This window comes from Sus scrofa, chromosome X, assembly GCF_000003025.6.
Source record: "Sus scrofa isolate TJ Tabasco breed Duroc chromosome X, Sscrofa11.1, whole genome shotgun sequence".
NCBI classification, from domain to species: Eukaryota; Metazoa; Chordata; class Mammalia; order Artiodactyla; family Suidae; genus Sus; species Sus scrofa.
The window spans coordinates 36,799,426-36,825,129 of record NC_010461.5 but is presented as its reverse complement, the minus strand read 5'-3'; the positions used below and the strand labels follow the sequence as shown (position 1 = coordinate 36,825,129).

Below are 25,704 nucleotides of genomic sequence, written 5' to 3'. Positions count from 1 at the left end.
CTGGATGTGTATGTGGCTTGGAGACCACCACAGTTCAAGGAGCTTATTTTGTCCCACATTCAGTCAGTAGCTTAAATGTTCTCTTTCTAGTCACTCCTGAGAGGACACAGTCTTAGGCACGGCAGTCTTCCAGACTGCCAGAGATACATGCAATTTTATTTTTAAGGCTGGTTTCCTAGGAGTGGACTCTGAGTAAAGGTAGATTATTATTCAGCTAGTGTTTGGTCAGAAATTGGATTTAAAAGCCTGTGCCATTGTCTCCCACCCTTTGAGATGGATCTCTATGTGGACTGGGCAATGTTTTCAACTTTATTCACTTCTAGCTTTGATTGCTTCTTAGTGGATACAACGTAACAAATGTGCACAGCATTCCTGATCTCCTCAGGATTGACTGTGACGCCAAGAAAGCTCGTCTTGGCTATCTCTTTATCCAGATCTCCCGGTTAAACATTTGGTTGCTTTGCTGTTTTGCCTGTTGATATGAGAGTACATGGATCTCCAAGTACCCTCCTAAATCACTCTTCACCAAAATTTCCACTGGTTTTGTTAAAATGCCCTTATGATTGGCATGCTCTGATCCAAATAAAGTTAGTCCTTTCATGCCTAAGGGCTGAGTTCTTGGTCCTCACATCTCAACTTTCCCCCTGGGCAGAATTTCTGTGCCACTGTATAAGAGCCAGTCACACAGAGCAGGCCAACTTCTCCCAGAATGATACCCTCGCTCTATGAGCAGTGCTGGTATGGCAGGGTGGCAGCCTCTGATTTTCTCAGTTTGTCCTCCTAGTGTAGAACTTCCACTTTATGAGCAAGCTGTGGTGGGAGAATTCAGGGCTCCAGTATTCTCAACCTGCCAGACTTGGAGTAAAGATTCTGCCCTATGAGCAGGCACTGAGAGGGATCATGGAGTCTCAGTCCTCTCCACCATGACTGCCTAGAACAGAGCCACTGCAACACAGGGCTAGGAAAAGATGAAGAAATGCCTTGTCCTTCCTGTGGTGGAACCAGCACCCTAGACTGGCAGCTGTGGGGAGAAGGAGTGAGTTGTGGTTCGAATGCTACAGATCCTCACTTGTGGTTCCTTCCTTTGTATGCTCTATGTTTACAAGTTAGTATTTTCCTTTTTCTCACTATATACCAAAGGGTTTGTATTTTATTTAATGGGCTTAGTTATTTTCATTATTTTGAACTAGTTCTTGCCAGCAAGAGACAACTCCTGTGTTTTTTAGACATGTCAACACAATTTTTAAAGTACTTTCTTACTTTCTGGAATAAGATGTTCCAGGATAATGTATGTTCCCTGCATGAGGTCTGGAAATAGCCATTATTCCAGAGAGCTATGAATTGTACATCAAATGGATAATACTAGATAATTTTTTAAAAATCACAAAGAACCCACACAGATATAACAAGATTTCATGGCTAATGTACGAGGATGAAGCAGAGCTACTAAGAAAGTCTGGCCCAAGATTTGCATACATACACAGCACTGTTGGTGAATGACACCCATGAAGAGATCTTTTATGGAGAAAAATATTCCAAAAAACTGCCAAGTGCTTGCTGGATGTAAAGTTCTAGAAGAGGTAATTGAAAGTGGTGGTCCTTAGAACGCAAAAATGTGATCTACAATAAAGACAAATACTCCAACTCTACCTAGAAACCAGGAAAAATGGTAAATAAAACTTTGATATGTGTTCTAAAGTCAGTACAAAGACTAACCTACCAATGAGGTAAAACTTAAGTAAAAACTGAAAGATGTCACACCATGCACAAAAATAAACTCAAAATGGCTTAAAGACTTAGAAAAGACTCAAGCTCCTAGAAGAGAAAATAGGCAAAACATTGTCTGACATCAACCTTACAACTGTTTTCTCAGGTCAGTCTCCCAAGGCAATAGAAACAAAAGCAAAAATAAACCAATGGGACCTAACTGAACTGACAAGCTTTTTTTTTTTTGCACAGCAAAGGAAACCATAACAAAACAAACAAAAACAAAAAACAAACAAACAAAAAAACCAAAAAGACAACTCACGGAGTGGGAGAAAATAGTTTCAAACCATGCAACTGACAAGGGCTTCATCTATAAAATATACAAACATCTTATACAACTCAATAGCCAAAAAGCCAACAACCCAATGGAAAAATGGGCAAAAGACCTGAATAGATATTTCTCCAAAGAGGATAAACAGATGGCCAATGAGCACAAGAAAAAATGCTCAACATCACTGATTATTAAGAGGAATGCAAATCAAAACTACCATGAGATACCACCTCACACCAGTCAGAATGGCCATTATTAAGAAGTCCACAAATAACAAATGCTGGGGAGGGTGTGGAGAAAAGGGAACCCTCCTGCACTGTTGGTGGCAATGTAAATTGGTACAACCACTATGGAAAACAGTATGGAGGTACCTCAGAAAACTATACATAGAACTACCAAAAGACCCAGCAGTCCCACTCTTTGGCATATATCCAGACAAAACTTTCCTTGAAAAACACACATGCACCTGCATGTTCATTGCAGCACTATTCACAGTAGCCAAGGCATGGAAACAACCTGAATGTCCATCGACAGATGATTGGATTCGGAAGAGGTGGTATATATACACAATGGAATACTACTCAGCCATAAAAAAGAACAAAATAATAGCATTTGCGGCAACATGGATGGAACCAGAGACTCTCATCCTGAGTGAAGTAAGTCAGAAAGAGAAAGACAAATACCATGTGATATCACTTATATCTGGAATCTAATATTTGGCACAAATGAACCTTTCCATAGAAAAGAATCATGGACTTGGAGAACAGACTTGTGGTTGCCGAGGGGGAGAGGGAGGGGAAAGGAGTGGGATGGAGTGGGAGTCTGGGGTTAATAGATGCAAACTATTGCCTTGGGAATGGATAAGCAATGAGATCCTGCAGTATAGCACTGGGAACTATATCTAGTCACATATGATGGAGCATGATATGTACAAAACAGTATGTATGTACGTGTGACTGGGTCACTTCGCTATACAGTAGAAAATTGACAGAACACTGTAAACCAGCTATAATGGAAAAAATAAAAATCATTTAAAAAAAAAACAAAAAAACAAACCTGAAAGATGGTGGATTTTGTTTTGTTTTGTTTCTTCTTAGGGCTGCACTGAGGCATACGGAAGTTCCCAGGCTAGGTGTCAAACCGGAGCTACAGCTGCCAGCCTACACCACAGCCACAGTAATGCCAGATCTGAGCCACATCTGGGGCCTACACTGCAGCTCATGACAACACCAGATCCTTAACCTACTGAGTGAGGCCAGATTGAACCTGCATCTTCATGGATACTGGTTAGGTTCATCACCACTGAGACACAATGGGAACTCCTGAAAGATGGTTTTATACTTTGTTTTATGTGTATGAAAAACTTTTAAAGAATGATTTGGTAATAAGCACCAGTGCTTGAAGGCACTAATAATAAAGGTATATGAGTAAATACTGAAGAAAATTTTATCAAGTTCATTACTTTATCTAAATGTTAAAATAAGAGAATCAGCTGACCATACTACTGAGGAAATGCCAACATCCCCCTTCCCAAGCTGAAGATACTAGTAGAGATAAAACATGGGCATTCAATTTATAAAACATTCAATACTTAATATTATTGAAATACTTATCAGAAATTGAGAATACCAATACACTGGAAGCCTGATGTTATTCTGCTGAATAGTGTCTCATACCTAATGGAATCCATGCAACACTTCTATCATACAGAGGCTAAAACATAATTTATTTTAGAATTCCAAGTTTGGAAGCTGGTTATTTAAATGCTGTGAAAAGTTTGTTTTAATAGGAAAATTTTACTAGCTTTAAAGATGTGTAAGTATCTGGAGGCTGATCACTAATAATCAGAAGAGCAGTATAATCAAGGAGAAAAAGGTATCAAAGTTAGTTAGGACAAACAGAAGGTATGGTGTCAGTAAAATCAGGGGAGCAGCAGAGGTTCTCTGCCAGCCTGCTTGCATCTCTCACAAATGTCCTATCTTAATAAATCTATTTCTTGCCTATCACTTTTTCTCTCACTGAATTCCTTCTGGGCGGAGGCATAAAGAACCTGAACCTCAGTAAGTTCAGACATTGGAAGGAAGACCGCCAGACCACTGAATACCAGCTTTGAAAACAATGCAAGCTTGCCTCTGCCCTGATCCTTATCTGCAGTCCTATTTTTCAGTCCCCCAACTATAAAACCACCTCCCAATCTCTCCTAAGGGGGGGCACAATCTTTGAGGCATCAGCCTGCTGTGACCCTCCTTTTCCTGGCAAAGCAATAAAGCTATTTTTTCACCTTTGCCTCCCTCTCAAGATAAAATAAAATCAGGGGAACATACCAATAGCAGCAAAAATTCCAGGGCTTACTATATGCCAGGCATTATTCTAGGATAAACAACTTGTTCAAGGTCAAACACCTAATATGTTGGGTCATGTTTCAAATCTAGGCAATCTGACCACATAGATTCACATCTCTTACTTTGTGAAGATACAGATAATGTAAGAAGGGGAAACTGTAGACTGAAGACGTTCTTGTGACCATGAAGTTGAGATGAAGCAAGGACTCATGCAGAATTTTTACTACAATGGAGCAGAAAACTCTAGCGAGGATAAACTGTATCATCTCCTGACAGCCTTCAACAGCAGGGTTCTCAACCTCTGACAATGAAATTAAATGAAATACCACATGCAAATGAAGTGAAAATTAGCAATGCAGAACATCTAATTTATATTAAGGCTCCATTTTGGGGGAAGGCCTGCACTGGCATCTGTTAGGGCTCTGTTACCAGTAAGAGGTGACATCATAACAAAGAATCTGCGTCACACATTAAAACCAAGCCCAGATGCTTGGGAGTTCTTACGTGCAAATATCTTACACTTCTCTCAGATTTTGTTTGCATTTGGTACAGAACAAATTTTATGGCTGCATGCTTATACTGCCCTGATTATTTTATCATGCCACTCAGAAGGCACTTGGGACTGAAATGATAAAATAAATCATTGCCTGGTGCCTAGCTGCCTGATGCTTAGACTGCTTATCTAGCTCTGCAATCTAGTGCCTAGGAGGACTCAGCTGGCCCACAGTGGTAAATGGAAGAACAGGGTCAACAAAAACACTACAGGTATCTGAGAGCTACTTAATTTTTCAATTATGTTTATATGAAATTTATATGGTAATGTATTGTGTACCCGTAAGTGTTAAGCAAACCCTTCTGATTTACAAGCACCTTGGTTGGGATTTATTCAACGATGCCAAGAGTCCACTCTAACTCTTCAAATAATAATGAGTTTTAGAAATGCTCTCATTTTAACACACATATATAGGCTTCTGCAGACCCTACTGTAACATGTTTAAGTGAGTGGTAGTTCAGCAACCATGTTTAATTCTATCTCTCTGGTAATATAAAGTCTTCTTTCTATGGCTATGGGAACAAGCTTGAGCCTACAAGACAGTTTTGGGAAGGGGCCTATGAACTTGGCACAAGACAGAAGAGTATGTACTAAGAACCCATTTGTACTCCAGCACACAGACTCAGACACAATTGTCAGAGGGCAAAAGCACACTGCAACAGAGCTTCACATATGGCAGGCACTTAAAAACTGTTGACATCACGGAGATCTTTATCCTAATATGTTACAACAAATTCACGCTTTGAAAACAAATGTAAACACGTGAATTCTACTAGCCTCAGATCTCTATTCTTCAAAACTTTTAATTCATCAAAACTAAAGAACTTATAAAACATAGATTTAGGATTATAAAAGAACTATTTGCAAGAATGGACTTAAACAAAAGTTTTCTTGAAAAGATAAGGTGGTGGTAGTAAGGAAACAAAGGCTGAAAATGAGTCAAGTGCATACCTAGGAAGGTACCAACTGTAGTACAGGCAGGCAGAGCTCCCAGGCAGGGAAGAAAAAGAAATCAATTTAACAAGGAGAGTGGGAAAGGCACGTACTAAGAGCCTTGAAAAGCTGGCCTGGAGTTCAAGGTATGTAGGATTTGGAATAAAGGTGAATCATAAGCTCATAAAGAAACACGATTTATAAAACCAACCATCTTGCATCTTTAAAAATACATTTGTTGTCATTTCTAACATAACTAATTGAAAAAAAATGCTGGGAAGGGAAATTGCTGTTATTTCCCATAGTTCCTATTAGCTTACAATACATACCTCTAGCATACAGTCTCATGCTTTCCATATAAGTTGCAAGGTTTTCTGCTACCAAAGTAACTAGGGCATGATTGTGCTGAAGTTGATTGATTAAGTCATGGCGATAAAACACATGGGGACTTCGCTGAGTTTGACTGAAACGAGAAGAACTTAACAATATAATTAGGCAATTAAACTCTGTTGTAATCAAAAGAGCTTATACAATCTAAATTCTTAGCTACTAATTAAAAAACTTCAAATGGTTTCCTTCATAATAGAATTAACTTTTGGCCATTTATTTACTTTAATGAGAATATCAAGTTATGTAAAAGAAATAATGCCTCAAAAGTAAGACATTAGGAGTTCCCACTGTGGGTCAGCAGTAACAAGTCCAACTAGTATCCATGAGGACATAGGTTTGATCCCTGGCCTTGCTCAGTGGGTTAAGGATCTGGCATTGCCGTGAGCTGTGGTGTATGTGGAGACATAGCTCAGATCTGGCCAAGAGCCACAGCTCCCATTTGACTCCTAGCCTGGGAACTTCCATATGCCACGGAACAGCCCTAAAAAGACAAGAAAAATAAAAATAAATACATTAATTCCATTATTATTTTACAAAGTATGCATTAATATTCTCCAATTTCACAACATGAAAAAGATCAATGACTGACGTCCTCTCTTATACTTTAAGTAGCATCAAAGCACTTGTAAGTTTTATTATTTCCAGGACTATCAAATAGAAAACATTTCTTGTAACATGAGCAGCACAAAGCCTATGCTGTAACTGTAGTTAAGAATTTAATCAAAGTGCTTTCATTAAAATTTTATTCATTAGCCATTCAAGGCATTCTGGCACACTTGGTTTGTAGCTAAGTTTGTCCATAGGTATCACCAAGAAGGACTCTCTCTAGTTCCTTCCCAATCTATTTTTCCACCCGAACTGAAACCAAACTCTCCTACCCTTACTACTCTAATCAAGATCAAGCCACCGTTCCTTGGGGGAGTATGAGAACTACTGTGTCTGTCTGCAACAGACAAATGAATTCATTTGAGAAAGACTAAAAGGCATTGTGTATAGTAGGCCAAACATAAACTTCTGTAGTATGACATTTCAAAGTTAATAAAACATATTTCCAAATGAACTAATTATGGAAAAATGTCTAAAAGAAATATATAATATGGGATTAAGGGCAGACACTGGACAAAACGGAAACAAACCAGGAAGAATAAGATTAAATGAGAGAGGTTCCTGTCGTGGCACAGAGGGAACGAATCCGACGAGGAACCATGAGGTTGCGGGTTCAATCAGTGGGTTGAGGATCTGGGGCTGCCGTGAGCTGTGGTGTAGGTCACAGATTCAGCTCAGATCCTGAGTTGCTGTGGCTGTAGTGTAGGCCGGCGGCTACAGCTCCGATTAGACCCCTAGCCTGGGAACCTCCATATGCCATGGGTGTGGCCCTAAAAAGACAAAAGACATAAATAAAATAAAATAAATAAATGAAATGAGGAATGAAATTAATAGATACAACACATGTCATTAAAATTCTCTGGCATACTTGTTGGAAATAGGTTAATTTTGAACCAAGAACCTGAAGGCAATATTATCATTCTGATTCTGATACTTCTCACTAAACTGTGTCTTAATTCCTCATCAATAAAATCAAAGAGGTGTATATGATAAAGAAAATCTTTTATTTGAAATTAATCTGTGCCTAAGCCTCCTGTCACCCCACTCTAATTTTCTTTTTCAAAATTTGCTTTTATTAAGTGATGCCATTTCTTTTCACTAAAATAAACTGAAATACTGAAATTTTCTGTTAAAAGTCTTACCTCAAATTTTGAGGTGCTTCACCAAACAAACTACAAATTTCTCTAATTTGTTTCAGTGCGGGAATTACCCATTTGTCATTCGTACGAAGTTCTTCTATAAAGCGATCTATCCACTGTATCTTCTGCGTGTCACGGTCCTTAAAATACAATTTCAATGTTTTATATAGATCAATACTTGGGGGAATTCCACCTTCAAGGTAGTTTGAGAACTATAAAATAGAGCTTTTCTTGTAAGATTGGCATCATAAGCATTGTGTTGTGATTGTGGTAAAGAGTTTAACAATAAAAACTGCTTTAAGTATGTTTTTATTTCATGTATTCTCCCAAAACTCAAAAGTAAAATACCATTATAAAAACTCAACATGATATAGATTCAAATATATCTACACAAAAGTATAAGGCACACTAACATAAAGTTTTATTTTAAAAGTTGCCAGAAGATGGGGATTTAGCATTATCCAGTATTTTAAGAGATTCTACCTTATTAAAAAATCCAGCAACAACATGTAACTCCAATTGTTACTCTGTATGGGTTTCTTTTTAGCATAGTAAAAACACTGAAAGTTCAGAAAGAAAATAATGATACAGCAACTAAGAAAAAAAAAAATCACCAAGATTCAAAATAAGGATATATCCATATACACACACGGAGAGAAAGGGACAGAAAAAGGTATAAGCAGTTAAAATTGATGTTATAAAATCACAATTATTTCAAATGTATTTTACTTCTCAAACTTTATTTACTTTACTCCTTAAGTCAACAGTAATCAGAAATAACAAGTTTGTGTACCTAACGATGTTCAACTCAGATTATTTTCATTTTGTGTTTATGTCTCTGATCAAATAATTTCAACTTAAGGTTATCATTATTTAATATAACCAAATACTTAATGAACTGTCACAAGTAAGCATAGTTAAAAACACCCACTTGAGCTTATTAGTTCTTATTTAAATTTCAGTTCATCAAAGCAACAGTTTTAGTAAGTAGGAAATTAGTTATTCAGCAATATTCATTTTACCAGGAATTAAAAGATACACATGCTACAAGTTAGAATGTGCAGAAGTTGTGGGATTTGTTCATTAGAAACGCACTAAATGTTTTACCAGCTAGGAAATTCTATTAACTTTTCTTAACTTCCCTATACACAAAGAAACCCAACTTCTCTTACAGCTCTAAAATCCATAATCGGCTTTAATTATCTTTTTAAAAAAGTTTTCATGGACTTCCCGTCGTGGCTCAGTGGTTAACGAATCCGACTAGGAACCATGAGGTTGTGGGTTCGATCCCTGGCCTTGTTCAGTGGGTTAAGGATCCAGCGTTGCCATGAGCTGTGGTGTAGGTTGCAGAAGCAGCTCAGGTCCCGTGCTGCTGTGGCTCTGGCGTAGGCCGGTGGATACAGCTCCAATTCGACCCCTAGCCTAGGAACCTCCATATGCCGTGGGAGTGGCCCAAGAAACGGCAAAAAAAAAAAAAAAAAAAAAAAAAAAAGTTTTCATTTTGGCCATGCCCACGGCATGCCAAAATTTCCAGGCCAGAGATGGAACCCATGCCACAGCAGCGACCTGAACCACTGCAGTGACAATGCATGATCCTTAACCTGCTAGGCCACCAGGGAACTCCAGCTTCAATATCTTACAATCTGTTTGAAACTAGTATTTTAGTACCATACACGTGACACGTATCACTGCTATATAACCTGTTTTGTTTATACTGTCTTTCTACCAAGAAGACTAAAATGCTTTTGTTTGTGTTCTTTGTTGGCTGCGTCTGTGGCTTGTGGAAGTTCCCAGGCCGGGGATGGAACCCATGCCACAGCAGCCACCCGAGCTGCTCCACTAACAACATTGGATTCTTAACCCACTGTGCCACAAAAAATAACTCCTAAAATGCTTTTAGATGATACACAAAAGCTTAGACAGGGACCTAAGAGAAAGGCTGACTTACATGAAGTAAGATCACTTTGAAAGTACTATCAGAAAAAACTGGAACTATTCTATATCTAAGCCAACCTCATTGTGAAGGAGAAGGGTCACAAAAAATGTCCAAGGCGGCACACCCTTACCTGGGAGCAACTATAATCTAGTATTTTTATGTGGGCACTGAGAGCCAGGTCCATGATGTCTACAGGCACATCATCACTATGGGCCAGATTCCACAGCAGGTTCAACACTTTGTGTGCCATCACACCATCTTTATCATCTTCTGCAAGACGACGTATCAGCTCAAGTAGCTTTTCTCGCTGCTTTTTACTTGCATTTGTCCAACTGGCCTAGAAAAAAATTTTTAAATGATACGGTCATTGCTTAAAATTACTGGATAAACTCTATTCGTCAGGAAAGCAACATCGCTGAACAAAGAATTTAAGATAGGGCAAATTTAAACACTGGGGCGGGGGTGGGAGGGATCTCTATTTAGAGTTAAGTACTGTAGATCAGGGTCTCTCCATCTTGGCACTATCAATATTGTGGACTGGAAAATTCTTTGTTGTGAGGGGATTATCACCTGCACTGTAGGATGTTTAACAGCATCCCTGACCTCTACCCCCACTAGAAGCCAGTAGCATCTCCTCCTTTCAGCTGTGACAACCAAAAATATCTCCAGATATTGCCAAGTGTCTCTAGCGGGCAGAACAGCCTCCTGTTGAAAGCTACTGCCTTAGATTCAGTCTCCCATTTGTGCCTTCTAATTGCTCTCAGACCCAGAACATTTTAAAGCCCAAGGAAGAGTACATCATCAGCAATGATGTATTCCAGTAAAAGAACAACAATAAATCAGTTTTAGTAGCATACTATTGATATACAGCAAAGCAATAATCAATCCAGTTTCTTCAAAAAATAAAAACAGGCACAACAGAAACAATTCGACTAGGATCCATGAGGTTGTAGGTTTGATCCCTGACCTGGCTCAGTGGATTAAGGATCTGGCATTGCCGTGAGCTGTGGTGTAGGTCACAAACGCAGCTCTGATCCTGTGTTGCTGTGGCTGTGGTGTAGGCTGGCAGCTCTAGCTCCGATTCGACGCCTAGCCTGGGAACATCCATATGCTCCTGGTGCAGCCCTAAAAAGCAAGCAAGTAAGTAAATAAATAAGTAAATAAATAAATAAATAAATAAATACAAAGGAAGACAAAGGAAGAAACTGTAAACTGACATAGACTTAAAAGACATATGTGATCGAAAAACTATGGATCCTAAGTTCAAAAATAAAGTATAATCTGAGACAACTGGAAATTTTAACATTATTTGAAAATATTAAATCATTATTTTTCAGGTATGACAACAATATTGTGAATTTTTTCTTCATGTACTCATCTCTAAGACATATATACTAAAATCATTACATACGAAAAGGTGAAAGCAATTAGAACATTTGTTTATCCAAAGCCACCATAAGATCCTTAACCCACCATAAGACAACCGCAATTTGCAACATTTGAATTGATAAGCACTAGCATTCATACTATGTCAAGAATTCCTACGAATCAATAAGAAAAAATACAAACAATCCAATAGGGGAAAAGTAGGCAAAAGACTCGAATAGGCTTTTCACACACACACACACACAAAAGGTGAATAGAAACATATGAAAAGATGTTCAACCTCATTAGTGATCAAGGACATAACAATCAATATCACAATGAGGTAACATTTCAAACCAAGCAGACTATCAAAAATTGTGTATTCTGGAGTTCTTGTCGTGGCTCAGTGGTTAATGAACCTGACTATTACAACCATGAGGATGCGGGTTTGATCCCTGGCCTTGCTCAGTGGGTTAAGGATCCGACATTGCCATGAGCTGGGTTGTAGGTCGCAGATGTGGCTTGGATCTGCATTGCTGTGGCTGTGGCGCAGGCAGGCAGCTATAGCTCCGATTAGACCCTGGCTTGGGAACCTTCATATGCCATGGGTGAAGCCCTAAAAAGACAAAAGACCAAAAAAAAAAAGCATATTCTGACAAAAACAAGTGCTGGCAAGCACAGGAAAATCTCGATGGGACTGTAAATTGGTATAACCACTTTTGAAGAATGAAGATTTACTAAGAACTCAAACATTTAAAAACTAGACCAGGCAAGGACATAAGTAAAGTCTAATCAACAAGTTCTGGAGTTCCCATCATGGCGCAGTGGAAACAAATCCAACTAGGAACCATGAGGTTGCAGGTTTGATCCCTGGCTTCACTCAGTGGGTTAATGATCCAGCGTTGCTGTGAGCTGTGGTGTAGGTCGCAGACGTGGCTTGGATCCTGCACGGCTGTGGCTGTGGCGTAGGCCGGCAGCTGTAGCCCTGATTCAACCCCTAGCATGGGAACCTCCATATGCTGCGAGTGTGGTCCCAAAAAGCAAAAACAAACAAACAAAACAAAAACAAAACGTTTTGAAATCATTTGGTCACAGTTACATTTTGTGAGGAACTACAAAGTGACCTGGACTTCATGCTTCCTTTGAGCTGCAGCTGTGGCACCACTATATCCTCTGAGTCATCTTTAGTAGAACGTTTTGAGACATACTCCATAAGAACGCTAGTATCACCAACACGTCAAAATATAGTGCTTGTTACCAAGTAACTTAAGTGCTTGATTAACTTCTATGAAGCCAAGGTGGCGGGGAGGGGGGGGGGGGAAGCATAGATAACGGAATTATTTTTACATTTAGACTATTACTATTACTCTATTTAGACCACCCCTAGAAGAGGGTCCAGGGAAGGTAATAACAATCAACCTCTTTCCTCCTCCTATCATGGTCTTGACTGGTCATCTATCATCATTTCATAAGTCATCTCAAGATTAAAAATGAATGGCAATTAACTTTAGAGTACCCACCATAACTGATTCTATTATTTCCTCAGCTGCCTTTGATGTACTTTAATTTTCCCAAAGGTAGTGATTTACAACTCTTTTTTTTTTTGGTCTTTTGTCTTTTTAGGGCTGCATCTGCAGCATATGGAGGTTCCCAGGCTAGGGGTCTAATCGGAGCTGCAGCTGCCAGTCTATGCCACAGCCACAGCAACACCTGATCCTTAACCCACTCAGTGAGGCCAGGGATCGAACCCTCAACCTCACAGCTCCTAGTCGGATTCATTTCTGCTGCGCCACGATAGGAACCCCGTGATTTACAACTTTAATGTAGATTCATCTGAGAATCTTGCTTAAAATACAGACTCCCAGGCCCCATACCGAGCAACTCAAGAGTTAACTGGCCATGGGTGGAAGCCAGTAATTAGTATTTTTTCTTCTACTTTGAAATATACATCAAGAAAGATACAAATACACACATTACAGTACACAATGTAAATACCTATGTAACTATTACTGAGGTCAAAAATAACACATGGTAAGCATCACTCCAGAAGCTAGCTGGATCTATTTCTAAAGTTTATGCTGATGCAATCATGGTATCTGAATTCTTGTGCGACTTCATTTCTTTCTTCAATCTGTTTATTAGACTCACCCTTGTGGTAGAATTGCTCAAATTTGCTCCTGTTGTGAGTGTACCGTTATATGAACACTGTACAATTTATTTATCCATCCTACATAGCAAATTTTTGCTATTACAAATAATCCTCCTACAAATGTTGAATATGTACGCTGGTGTATATAAGCACGAGTTTCTCTAGAGTATATACTCAAAAGTCAAACTGATGAGTCATGAGAATTTTAAACTTTTCCAGAGACTTCAAACCATCTTCCTAAGTGGTTGCAGGAATTTATGTTCCCACCAGCAGTCAGCATAACTGTTATTTGTATCTTTGTGATTTAATGCCACTTGTTAATAGAAGGCCTCTTTGTAAACACTGCCATAAGGTCTTGTGTTCTTAATCTACAAATTCACCAATCATTTGGCGTTTACAAATCCAATACTAGTAACTAGAAAGAGCACTATTAACTAGAAAGCTAGAAAACTAGAAAGACCACTGACAGCACGGCCTTAAAAAATACATGATAGGAGTTCCCGCTGTGGGGCAGTGTGTTAAGGATCCAACTGTAATGGGTCAGGTAGCTGATGGGGAGCAGGTTCAATCCTTGACCCAGCACAGTGGATTAAAGGATCTGGTGTTGCCACAGCTGCAGCTCAGATTCAATCCCTGGCCCAGGAAGTTCCATTTGCCCTGAGAGCGGCCATTAAGAAAAACAATAAAGTGTATAATGGCACCAATGCAGATAGAGGGTAGGAGCTCTTACGCTACCTTATCAATCACATTTCCATTAACTTCATGCATTACATTTCCAATTTGCCTGTACATACCACCCCAGACTACCAAGGTACTGGTAATTCTTGCTGTTCACTATTTTTCACTGCAAAAAATCTTCCTTCCTTGCAGTCCTACAGTTCACTTACACTTATAATAAAAACACAAACTGCTAGGGGAAAGGAATCCAACTGACAACCTGAGTTAAAAAAAAAACAAAAACAAAAACCTCATTTATGAGGGCTATTAATATAAAAATGAACATCAAATTCTCACTGGAAAACAAAACAATGGTCAATTACTTTACACCAGAAATTGTTTAATGATTTCTATTTAAGTATATGTTAGCTAAGGGCTACTCACAGATCCAATGAATTAATTCTATTAAAAATGAAATTAGATTACTATACTATGTTAACAATTACCTTAAAGCAATCAAAAAGATGATCAAGTTGCTCAGGAGAAAAATCCCATGCCAACTTTGCCAGCAGATCATGTACATTCTTCACAATGGCTTCATGCTTCCCTGCCTATTGAAAAAAACAAAAGAACACCATAGCATGCTAACATTAACAGCAAATAAGTAGTATATACTGTCTGTGGACAACTATTAATAAAGTATTCCCGGAGTTCCCACTGTGGCACAGTGCAAATGAATGCCACTAGTATCCATGAGGGTTCAATCCCTGGCCTCGCTCAGTGGGTCCCGGGTCTGGCGCTGTGGTGTATGCCGGCAGCTGTAGCTCTGATTCGACCCCTAGCCTGGTAACCTCTATATGCCGCGGGTGCAGCCGTAAAAAAAGGAAAAAAAGGGAAAAGATCAAGTACTCCCAAGAAAATTCGTAACATTTTTTTTCATTCTTTTTTTTTGTTAGGCAAGACATAGACTTATTAAGATAGGACGCTTGTGAGAGATGTAAGCAGGCAGGCAAGGAGCTCTGCTGAAAATTCCTAATGTTTTAAACATTTGAGAACTGCCATCTAAAACTTGACAACTCAATTTCTTTTTTTCTTTATTTGCTTTTTAGGGCTGCATCTGCGGCATATGGAGGCTCCCAGGCTAGGGGTCAAATCAGAGCTACAGCTGCGGGCCTACACAACAGCCACAGCAACGCAGGATCCGAGCCACGTCTGAGACCCACACCACAGCTCACGGCAACACTGGATCCTTAACCCACTGAGTGAGGCCAGGGATCAAACTTGCATCCTCATGGATCCTAGTTGGGTCTGTTAACCACTGAGCCACGAAGGGAACTCCCTGACAACTCGATTTCTTGATATACATGGTTAATGTAGACTGCAAGAATTCATGTTAACTTTTATTAGCATTTATTGAATTTAACATGCCAATTTTAACACTGCAAATAGAAGAGTAAGGCACACCAGTGGTATTATTTCAAACTAGAACCTCAAGCACTCAAAGGCACAACTGAATGTTTTCTTGATTTCTACAGACTCAAAAAATAAAGCTCTGTAATCTATAACTCATCCATACTTCCCAAGTGATCTGTGAATAGAAACCTGTTATTGAGATATGAATAGAAACTTGTTGTTGAGGGAGTTCCCGTTGTGGTGCAGTGGTTAACGAATCCGACTCGGAACCATGAGGTTGCAGGTTCGATCCCCGGCCTTGTTCAGTGGGTTAAGGACCGCCTTTGCCGTGAGCTGTGGTGTGGGTCGCAGACGTGGTTCGGATCCCACGTTGCTGTGGCTATGGCGTAGGCCGGTGCCTACAGCTCCGATTAGACCCTTAGCCTGGGAACCTCCATATGCCGAGGGAAGCGGCCCTAGAAAAAGCATAAAGACAAATTAAAAAAAGAAAAGAAACGAAACTTGTCATTGAGATAATCAAAGGAATCACCTAGTTTCTAGCTGTGAAACCAAAAAGTTTACTTATCCTTCTAAAAGCTATTAATACTTTGGATTATTACAAGTTTTTATAAATAATCTAGTGATTTAACTCTCCTGACACTGGAATTTTGTTTTATGTTTAGTAAGAAACCAATGAGAGTAGACATCCCTTATTATTTTACTGTTTGCCTCTTATTTAAAACCACCTACAGGGAGTTCCCGTTGTGGCGCAGTGGTTAACGAATCCGACTAGGAACCATGAGGTTGTAGGTTCAATCCCTGCCCTTGCTCAGTGGGTTAACGATCCGGCGTTGCCGTGAGCTGTGGTGTAGGTTGCAGACGCGGCTCGGATCCTGCGTTGCTGTGGCTCTGGCGTAGGCCGGTGGCTACAGCTCCGATTCAACCCCTAGCCTGGGAACCTCCATATGCCGTGGGAGCGGCCCAAGAAATAGCAACAACAACAACAAAAGACCAAAAGACAAAAAAAAATAAAATAAAATAAAATAAAACCACCTACAAATTGTCAACCTTTACCAAATACAGTCAGTAGATGATGGAATATTTTTATTTAAAAAATATTACTGGCTATTTCAGAAAGATTGACAGGATTATTATAAACAATAAGCATTTAATCATACTAAAAGTCAAATAATGTAACCCTTTATCCCATTTCATTATAACTATTATTTTTTTAGTTTTTAGTATGTTTCTTTTACAAACCAAATAGCCACCATTTAAAATTCCTTACCTGTGCTGCCCAAATATTATCGAGGTCTTGTAAGGTCAAAGCCTTTTCTTTGATGACAAAACGAAGAATCTTCTCTAGCTTTTCTACATACTGTGGTTGATGAAGACTATCTCGCAAGACTATGGATAAAATATTGTTCTGCTGAATCCATTCCTAAGTAGAATTTAAAGACTTGTTTCAAAGCTCTTAAAGATATATATATATATATATATATATATATATATATAGCATTGTTTGAACTTTTAACATTAGCAGGAATTTAAAAACTCAAAATATTATGCACTAATGTAACATGCTTATATATTTTTGATACAAAATTACGAAAAAATCCATTTCATGAAACAATTTTGCACATACAGAAACGATTCCATGACGCAGAAATGGTGAAATCATTGAAAAGATTCTACTCCAGCATTTAACTCAAAAAATTATTACTTAAATGCAGCAATCACCATGGTTTAGGTAGGATGGGTATGGGACCTATTTTAGATCTTTAGATTCCTTATACTAGCTTTGAGTGAATAGGCATCCTTTCCATTTTTTCTTTTGTTACCAATTACACTATTATTCCTTATCCATTAGCTCTTCCAAACAATCCTAATGAGTGCTATATTACCCTATTATAGAAAAAGTAAATGGACTCAAATATTGGAACCAGACTGTGAATCAAGGCTACAAGCTTCCCAAGTCTGTGTTCTATAACCCTACAGTATGTTGCTTGACAGGCAATTATTTAATATTTAAAGCAACAAAAGAAAACTAACTCAAGATAGAACACAAAGGTAATAGTCTACATTATGTGATTTTACAGTAGTCTATTAATTAGAATAAAAAGTACTTAGCCCCAAAATGTACCAGAGAAAGAAGTACACTTCTTGGCTGGTAAAGATCTATTTTTATTGCTAATCTACTGCAGGTAGATATTTTTGTAAAATACAATTAAAATGTGGCAATATTAAATTGCTACAGAGATTTCTCAACACTTAATATCACTTTCTATATTCATCTAGGCCTGGCAACAACTCAAGGGCCAAAACCAGACCTCAAACCACACTCAGGGTAGCTCCATGCTTGACTTCCCACGAGGTGAAGAGAAATCACTTACACAAAACTAGATGTCTACCACCTGATCCCATAACACAGGGCCAAGGTCTAGGCACCTTCTTTATACCTTTTATTACATTCTAATCACTGTCCTCCCCATTAAACTGATGTCTTGTTGAGATCAAAAATAGTTCTTTTATAGATGTCTCCTCCATATGCCAGATAGTATTTAACCAATATTTAACTGGCATTTTTATTCATTTTTAAACTATAATACATGCAAATATCTGGCAAATAGTTTCCTAAACTTTCAACGTCTAAATGATATAAATTTAAGTGCTTAAGTGCAATTCTTACAATGGTGATAAAACATTAATTCATGTATATCTTATTCCAGTAACTATTTCCTATTTTAAAAAATTCAAATGGAATTGGTCAAATGAATAGGCCACTTCACTCAGTAGATACCAGATACTACCCAATCTACTGTCTAAATCACCTTCATTTACTCCATTTCAACCCCCACTAAAAAATAAAACAAAATATAAAAAACAATTACTTCAGAACACCTACATTTAGCCATAAATTTATCATAGATGTGCGAAGCTAAGCTACCCATTTCATCAAACAATTATATATCACTGAATATACCAAATATTAAACCAGGTTATTACAAAAAGTTCTCGGGATAAACAGTGGTAAATCAATCCAAACATCTCTGGATTTCAAAGTTTTCTTTAAAATGCAAATATTACTCAAGTAGAGCTATTCTAATTTTTGCCTTAGGAAGATACTTATTCATGAAAGTAGCATCAAAGGACTTACTGCCATTCTTTCAGCTGTGAGCCATTCTTCCTCCTCAGGGTTACCATGCCGATGAGTGTAGTATGACACACTAGATATCACCTTATTAACTTCATTCAGTGCATTCATCTTTCCATTGAAAGAAGAAATTTGCAATAATCTGTAAGAGAAATTCAGTGTTAAATGTGATTCTAAACAGTCCATAAATAATTATTTTAAGAGGCAAGTATCTTACCTAAGTATCATTTTTAACCTAAATATTTCTAAATTTTTTACAGTTTCTTCTTGCCCTGGAACTCTTGAAGCTAAATTTTTCAAAGACTTAATAATCATTGAAAGAGCATCATTTTTGGCTTCATTCTTTGCTTCTTTTTTCAGTTCTTCATCAGTTAAGTTTTCTAAAAATTGTGGAACCATTTCTATTACTGGGAGAAAGTACTTTTTCACCGTATGCAGAGTAAGAAACTCATAGCATTGTCCAAATGGTCTGAAATAAGAAAGGCAATATTTAATTTCTTACAATCAAGTAGGAATGAATGCAAACTGTTTCTATTACTTAAAAAAAAAAAATCAGGAGTTCCCATTGTGGCGCAGTGGTTAACAAATCCGACTAGGAACCATAAGGTTGCGGGTTCGATCCCTGGCCTTGCTCAGTGGGTTAGGGATCCAGCGTTGCCATGAGCTGTGGTGTAGGTTGCAGACACGGCTCGGATCCCGCATTGCTGTGGCTCTGGCTTAGGCTGGTGGCTACAGCTCTGATTCGACCCCTAGCCTGGGAATCTCCATATGCCGTGGGAGCGGCCCAAGAAATGGCAAAAACACACACACACACACACACACACAAAAAAAAATCAAAGTTACCAGATACTTTGAAAAACTTATTTCCAAATGAGACAGGTTGGGGGGTGGGGGATGGGCTGGGGGTTTGGGATGAAAATGCTATAAAATCAGGTTGTGATGATCATTGTACAACTATAAATGTAGTAAAATTCATCAAGAAAAAAAAAGTTATTAGCTAAAGAGGAAAGAAACCATATCTGAAAAAAGAAACTCAATTTTTATCGAGCATTTAAATTTAAGTAACAATTTGTGTAATTCACTGAAGATTAATTTTAAAACATAACTTACTTAATAAGGGCCGCAATTATTTGAACATTTAATGCTGATCCATTAATAAAACGATCATGCAAAATCTGGAACCCATTTAAAGTGCCGAATTTGTTGAGAAGATCCACTAGCCAACCCTGTAATACAGTTAATGAAAAAAGTTAACTTCCTGCTTGGGGAGTGGGGTGGGAGAATACTATCTAAAGTAATCTCCTGATTGAAACATACTAGAAACAAGAAATTCGATAAAAGAAAATTGTTATATAAAACCGTATTTGCAAAAAAAAAAAACCCACGAAATACTGCATATAGTGCACAGTAATGCTGGCTGTGAGACAGAAGTATGCATAAGTAGCAGTACGGATTAGATCACAAGGGCACAGCTGTTTTTGTACCAATATAGTTAATGAACAGAAATTAGAAGATGCTCCTATTTCAGAGATCCTATCATATGAGAATACCTTGTTATCTGAAGTTCTATTTTTAAAAATTTAAGGTGGTAAAAAGATTCTTAAAAAAAAAGATATTTGGTGACCTAAGATATTGTTTGAATTTCTTTTTTGTTGCAGTTTTAAGTAAATATCCTAGAAATACAATGATTTTAAAGCCCACAAGTGACCTACCTATCCATTAAAAACTCATCTGTGATATTATATTTGTTGCTCCTAACTAGAACATGCTTGTCGATGATTTTTGCTGACTCGTGTGAATACCTGATTATCTTTCAACCTTCTCCCTAAGGGATAGCAAGGAACTCCCAAGTATAATGGAGCTGGGATAGGCAACGGTTTGTGTAGTTAAAAGCATGCCTATGTGTAAAATTAAAAACGAATTAAAAGCTTATATAGATAGAAGAATCAAGTGTATCTAAAAATTCATGTCCCCAAGACAACTGTTTAGTCCTTGCATTCTTCTATAAGGCTATGTTTTGGAGGTCACCAAGGGAAGTAAAATCAAGAGGGGGAAAAACAGGCACTTTCTCTACTTAAGTCTTAAGCAAAAATGATTTATACGGCTATTTAAAAACAAACAAACAAACAAACAAACAGAAAACATGTTCAGGATAAAGGGAACTGCTAAGTAAAAGGTAACTGCTTTAAAAAGACAATACAGCTTTTTTTTAAAGATTTTTATTTTTTCCGTTATACTTGGTTTACAGTGAGTTTTGATATGATTTTTATAAGAATCTAAATTAAATTTTCTAATAAATCAACTACTATATCTCTGTTAAGTTCATTATAGTATTTCCCTACCTTGTTAGGTGGCCATAAAAGGCTAAATCAAAACAATTAAAAAGCTGAGCATTTAATTCACCAGTTCCCTTTTAGCATTCAGCAATCCTAAGAAAATACATACTTATTATGTAATGTCTTTTTATTTCTCCAGTAACTGGAATGAGACTATTAGGCGGATATACTCAAGAGCTATATATAATATATATAACATAGTATATGTGCACAAAGTAAAGAAATCAGTTAAAAGCTATATGTTTTCAGCTGCAATGTATGTTGAATTAGGAATACTAAGAAATGTATAATACTCAAGAAAAGCTAGACTACAGGGAAAGATGTAAAAGTATCTTCAACCAGAAGCCATCTTAAATCAATTCATTCCCTTTGAGTCTCTTACAGATTATTACTGACCTATAGAGCAAAAACGTGAGTAAAATTTTAAAAAGATACAGGTATATTTTGGAGAATTCCATTAATTAAATATTAATTTGACTTAAACAAAAATGACCTCGAAAGTGGCAACAATGTGAACCTTGGGAAATACAAGGAAATCTCAGATCTAAGTTCAAAATATTTTGATGATTTCCACTTTTAACAGAATAAACCAAACACTGTATATATAACTTTAAATTATCCTTTTTTTTAAAAATAAGGCCATCAATATTAGAACTATCTCCCTAAATTCTAAAATTTAAAAACCATACATGGTTATTTAATATTTATTAAAAGAAGTACAGTTTAGGAACACATTTTTAATGCACATTCTATTTATGCTGGCATAGAAAATTTAATTGGAGAATTTTTAAATTTATGTATACTCTTTATATTTCATTGATATTTATATTTTACTATTTTGCTTTCATCTGTAATTTCCATAGTTTTACTCTTATGATACATTAGACAGGCCATGGTCAAAGAAGTCATCGCCTACTCTACTCTTACTTAAAAGGAAAAATATATTCTATTTCATACTAACTCAAATTATAACTATTTCCTAGGGGGCTGGGCAGAAGATAATGGACTAACTAAATGGAAAAAGCCAAAAATACTTAAAAAAAATTCCAAAAGACAAAATATTGCAAAATCCCTTTAAGAGGAATATAAAATTACCCATCTCCATTTTAACAGCAAGTTCAGATTATTTAATTCTATAGCAGAGCAAAACAACTGTAAATATGTAACTTTTGAAAATAACAAACCAACACACTTTTGGTGATCGGGGGTCTGGAGAACGAGCAAAGAGTTCATCTTCAGGCAACTGAACACTTGAGGAAACGGATTCACATGGACGGGTACCATTGTAGATATGGAATTTGCAATGAGGATTTAAGGCCATGGAGAGAAGTTCTAGAAGTGGAAACCAGTCTTGGGACAACTTGGCCACACATAGCTCCACCAGGCGATGAGTATTGTTGATAATACACCTCTGTTATAGAAAGGAGAAAGGTGATTAATGAGATCAAAATTATGCAGTTATGCAACTAGATATAGCTTCCTATTTTAATAAATTAAATATTAACAATGACCTCTCAATTTTTCTATTCTGATCATTTGAGTTATGTTTAATTTTTCTAATACTGGCATCAAATTGATTTATCAAAAAGACAAATTAGCATTTACCTTATAATTTATATAGTACCTACTTTCAAATCCACTTGCAATGGCTTATGAAATGAAGCAGGCACTGCTCTATGTCCACAAATAAGATGCAAATCACCACTGCTTTCTCTATGCAATTTTTTAAACTAGAGGCAAGTCTACACTCTAAACAGTTAGCAATTATCTAAGATGGGGTAGGTGTGCTACCTAAGCTTCAATGCAAATGTCAGATAACATTCCCAAAGTTTCCATTCTATACTTATAAACTTACATGTTGGATTAGAAGATATTGGTATTTTTATCCTATGGCTACGTTTGAGAAATAGTTCATAGGGCATAAAAATAACTTCTTCACAACTTAGGACCTTATTTCCTTATTGTAAACAAGGAGCAGAGACCTGGAGTAATTAAGTTACTTCATCAATCTAAAAATACACATTTTCTTCACTTAAGATCTCTGGAATCTGATTGTATCTTATAATCAATATATAGTACATTTACCTAGACTGAAGGCATTTGTAGAACAGATATGTGTTGGCTTCTGCCAGTCATTTGGGAACACAACCAACCTGAGACCACTTTAAATTCTCTATGACATCTTATATATCACAACTGTAATTCTGAATTCAAAATTCAGGCATCAAAGCTGTTTGAATACTGGCTTGTGGTTTACATTTTCAAGATTTAGATTTTCCCTGGAGTTCCCATTGTGGCACAGCGGAAACGAGTCCAACTAGGAACCATAAGGTGTGGGTTCAATTCCTGACCTTGCTCAGTAGGTTAAGGATCCGGCGTTGCCATGGCTCTGGCGTAGGTCGGCAGCAACAGCTCCGGTTATACCCCTGGCCTGGGAACCTCCATATGCCACGAGTGGGGCCCTTTAAAAAAAAAAAAAAAAAAAAGATTTAGATTTTCTCCTCCTCTACCAGGTGCTACAGTTGAAACATGCAGATTTCTTTACTATCTTTTTGCATGTTAAATTTATCTGCACTGAACCTTTGTGTCCCAGATTATGGATTCTCCATCTTGGCTGTTTTCCTTCCTTAGTGGCACATAAAATGAGTGAGTGGTGCATTTTACAACTAACCGTCATGTTTTTAATGAAATCTGGTGACTTGCCAAAAGTCACAAAGCACTAGAGAATCAAGGAGACAGAGTAAACCAATGTTTTCTAACTCTCAATCTCATACTCATTCTAAATGATTTCTTTCTTTCAATAAAAATTATAACTTATAAAAGGTATTTCAAACATTTCTCATTTTTAAATCCTTTAATTTTATTAATGGATCAAATATATAACCAAATATACTATATGTAATAAGAAAACAGTCATCAGTAAATCTGATTTTTAAAATTCAAATGAAAGACTCACATGAATTTCAAACTTCCAGCCACTCACTGCCTCGTCTGTAAGGATTTTAGTGAAAGAAATTGTTAGCCCATCTCGAAAAAATCGCTGACATGCTTCACTTTTAACATCAAGGCCTAAGAAAAAGGGGAGAAAAATTAACGTAAACAAAGTATTTTTTTCTGGTTGTCTTACAATGTCCAATTATATGATAAAAGATAGTAACTGTAAAATATTCAATAACAGCTAACAATGCAGACTAGCTTGGGAAAAAAATTCACAGCATGTATCCATAACTCAAAAAGGGAAGTGATTCAGAAACAAAAGTAACCTTCAATGAATTTCAAAAATACGTCACTATATAACATTAAGTCAAGTAATACTAAGATGAGTTGACACTCTTTCAAATTATAACTCTGGACTTCAAATACAAAATGGTTATGAGTACCATGTGATGGGGATCTAAATACTTCACAGTATTTTTTATTCTCTGAAAACAAACTTTAAAACTCATACACAATTATACTATTCTAATAGAAGAGTTTCATCAATAAAGACAAATTATCATCTTCCTTATTAGTTTTTTTCACTGTCTCATCATCTATGCTTCTTCTCTCAGCTTAATTTCATCTGATTTCAGAAACCCAACAAAGCCATGTGTGCCCAAACACAAAAATCTAACTCTTGATGACAAAATGAAAAGCCATTCAATTTGTATATAAAGTATCACTTGATTTTGGTCATCTGAAAGAGATGACACTTAAACCCAGTATAATACTCTGAAAAATCTGAAACAGGCCATTGTCCCAGAGAGGAAATACAGGGGTAGAGGGGGAACTACATGTCCATGATAATTAAATGTCAATGATACTACATGAAATACCATTATGTGTTTTTACCTATCATTGTACAGTCAGGACCTAAAACATGTCTAGGACAGGAGTCTTCAAAAATTTGCTGAATTAGAAGTTCCTGCCGTGGTGCAGCGGAAACGAATCCAACTAGGAACCATGAGGCTGAGGGTTTGATCCCTGGCCTCGCTCAGTGGGTTAAGGATCCGGCATTGCCATGAGCTGTGGTGTAGGTTGCAGACTCGACTCGGATCTGGCGTTGCTGTGGCTCTAGCGTAGGCCGGCAGCTGTAGCTCCAACGGACCCCATCCTGGGAACCTCCATACGCCTCGGGTGTGGCCCTTAAAAAAAAAAATTTGCTGAATTGATGAATAAATGTGTAAATGAGCAAAAGAAATCTCAGTGGTGGAAAACAATGCACTTTCATAGCTCATTAGATTGCTTTCATAAGATTAATAAGGTGTAAAGACACGTTCTTTAAATGAAGGAGGGTAATAATTCTAAGACAAAGGAAATTTTACCCTTGCAATGAGACAGATTTAAGCAAGGTACTAAAGACAGTATGTTTTACAATAATCACTTTCAATTCTGACAATGCCTACTGATAGTGAGAACATATCCATGGCTACCCTATTTCAAAAACTGAAATGTTACTCTTGTTTATTTTATATCCAAAGCCTTAAAAATAAGTAGATATTACAAGAGTAGCCCTTCTTTGCTAAGAGAATTCAATGCATCTACAGATGACCAAGGTCACTGGAAAAATAAATTAACTTCAAAGTTAAACTTTCACATCTAAACAAGAAAACACAATTCCTTTTTACTGATTTAAAAAAAAATAGGACCTCATCTTTCAAGTCTTTTTTCTTTCAGAGAAAACTCAAACCTTTTCTGTGTATTAAAAATAATCAACACATAAGCTATACAGTTT

The 25,704-nt window shown here is 37.2% G+C and overlaps 1 protein-coding gene across 6 annotated transcripts in view; it reads right to left on the bottom strand.

Annotated features, from left to right (window-relative positions):
• Positions 1-25,704, bottom strand: part of USP9X (ubiquitin specific peptidase 9, X-linked) — a 152,654-nt gene that overhangs the window by 63,573 nt on the left and 63,377 nt on the right. For 4 of the 6 annotated variants that reach the window (XM_021080148.1, XM_021080147.1, XM_021080151.1 and 1 more), the window contains exons 5-14: positions 23,947-24,059; positions 22,183-22,401; positions 19,765-19,880; positions 18,872-19,123; positions 18,658-18,796; positions 16,789-16,941; positions 14,615-14,719; positions 10,068-10,274; positions 8,005-8,141; positions 6,196-6,344 (exon numbers count right to left, since the gene is read on the bottom strand). In XM_021080148.1, the coding sequence (XP_020935807.1) occupies positions 6,196-6,344; positions 8,005-8,141; positions 10,068-10,274; positions 14,615-14,719; positions 16,789-16,941; positions 18,658-18,796; positions 18,872-19,123; positions 19,765-19,880; positions 22,183-22,401; positions 23,947-24,059 (1,590 nt within the window). The remainder of the gene's footprint in view (positions 1-6,195; positions 6,345-8,004; positions 8,142-10,067; positions 10,275-14,614; positions 14,720-16,788; positions 16,942-18,657; positions 18,797-18,871; positions 19,124-19,764; positions 19,881-22,182; positions 22,402-23,946; positions 24,060-25,704) is intronic. The other 2 variants (XM_021080150.1, XM_021080152.1) reach the window with 1 other exon arrangement.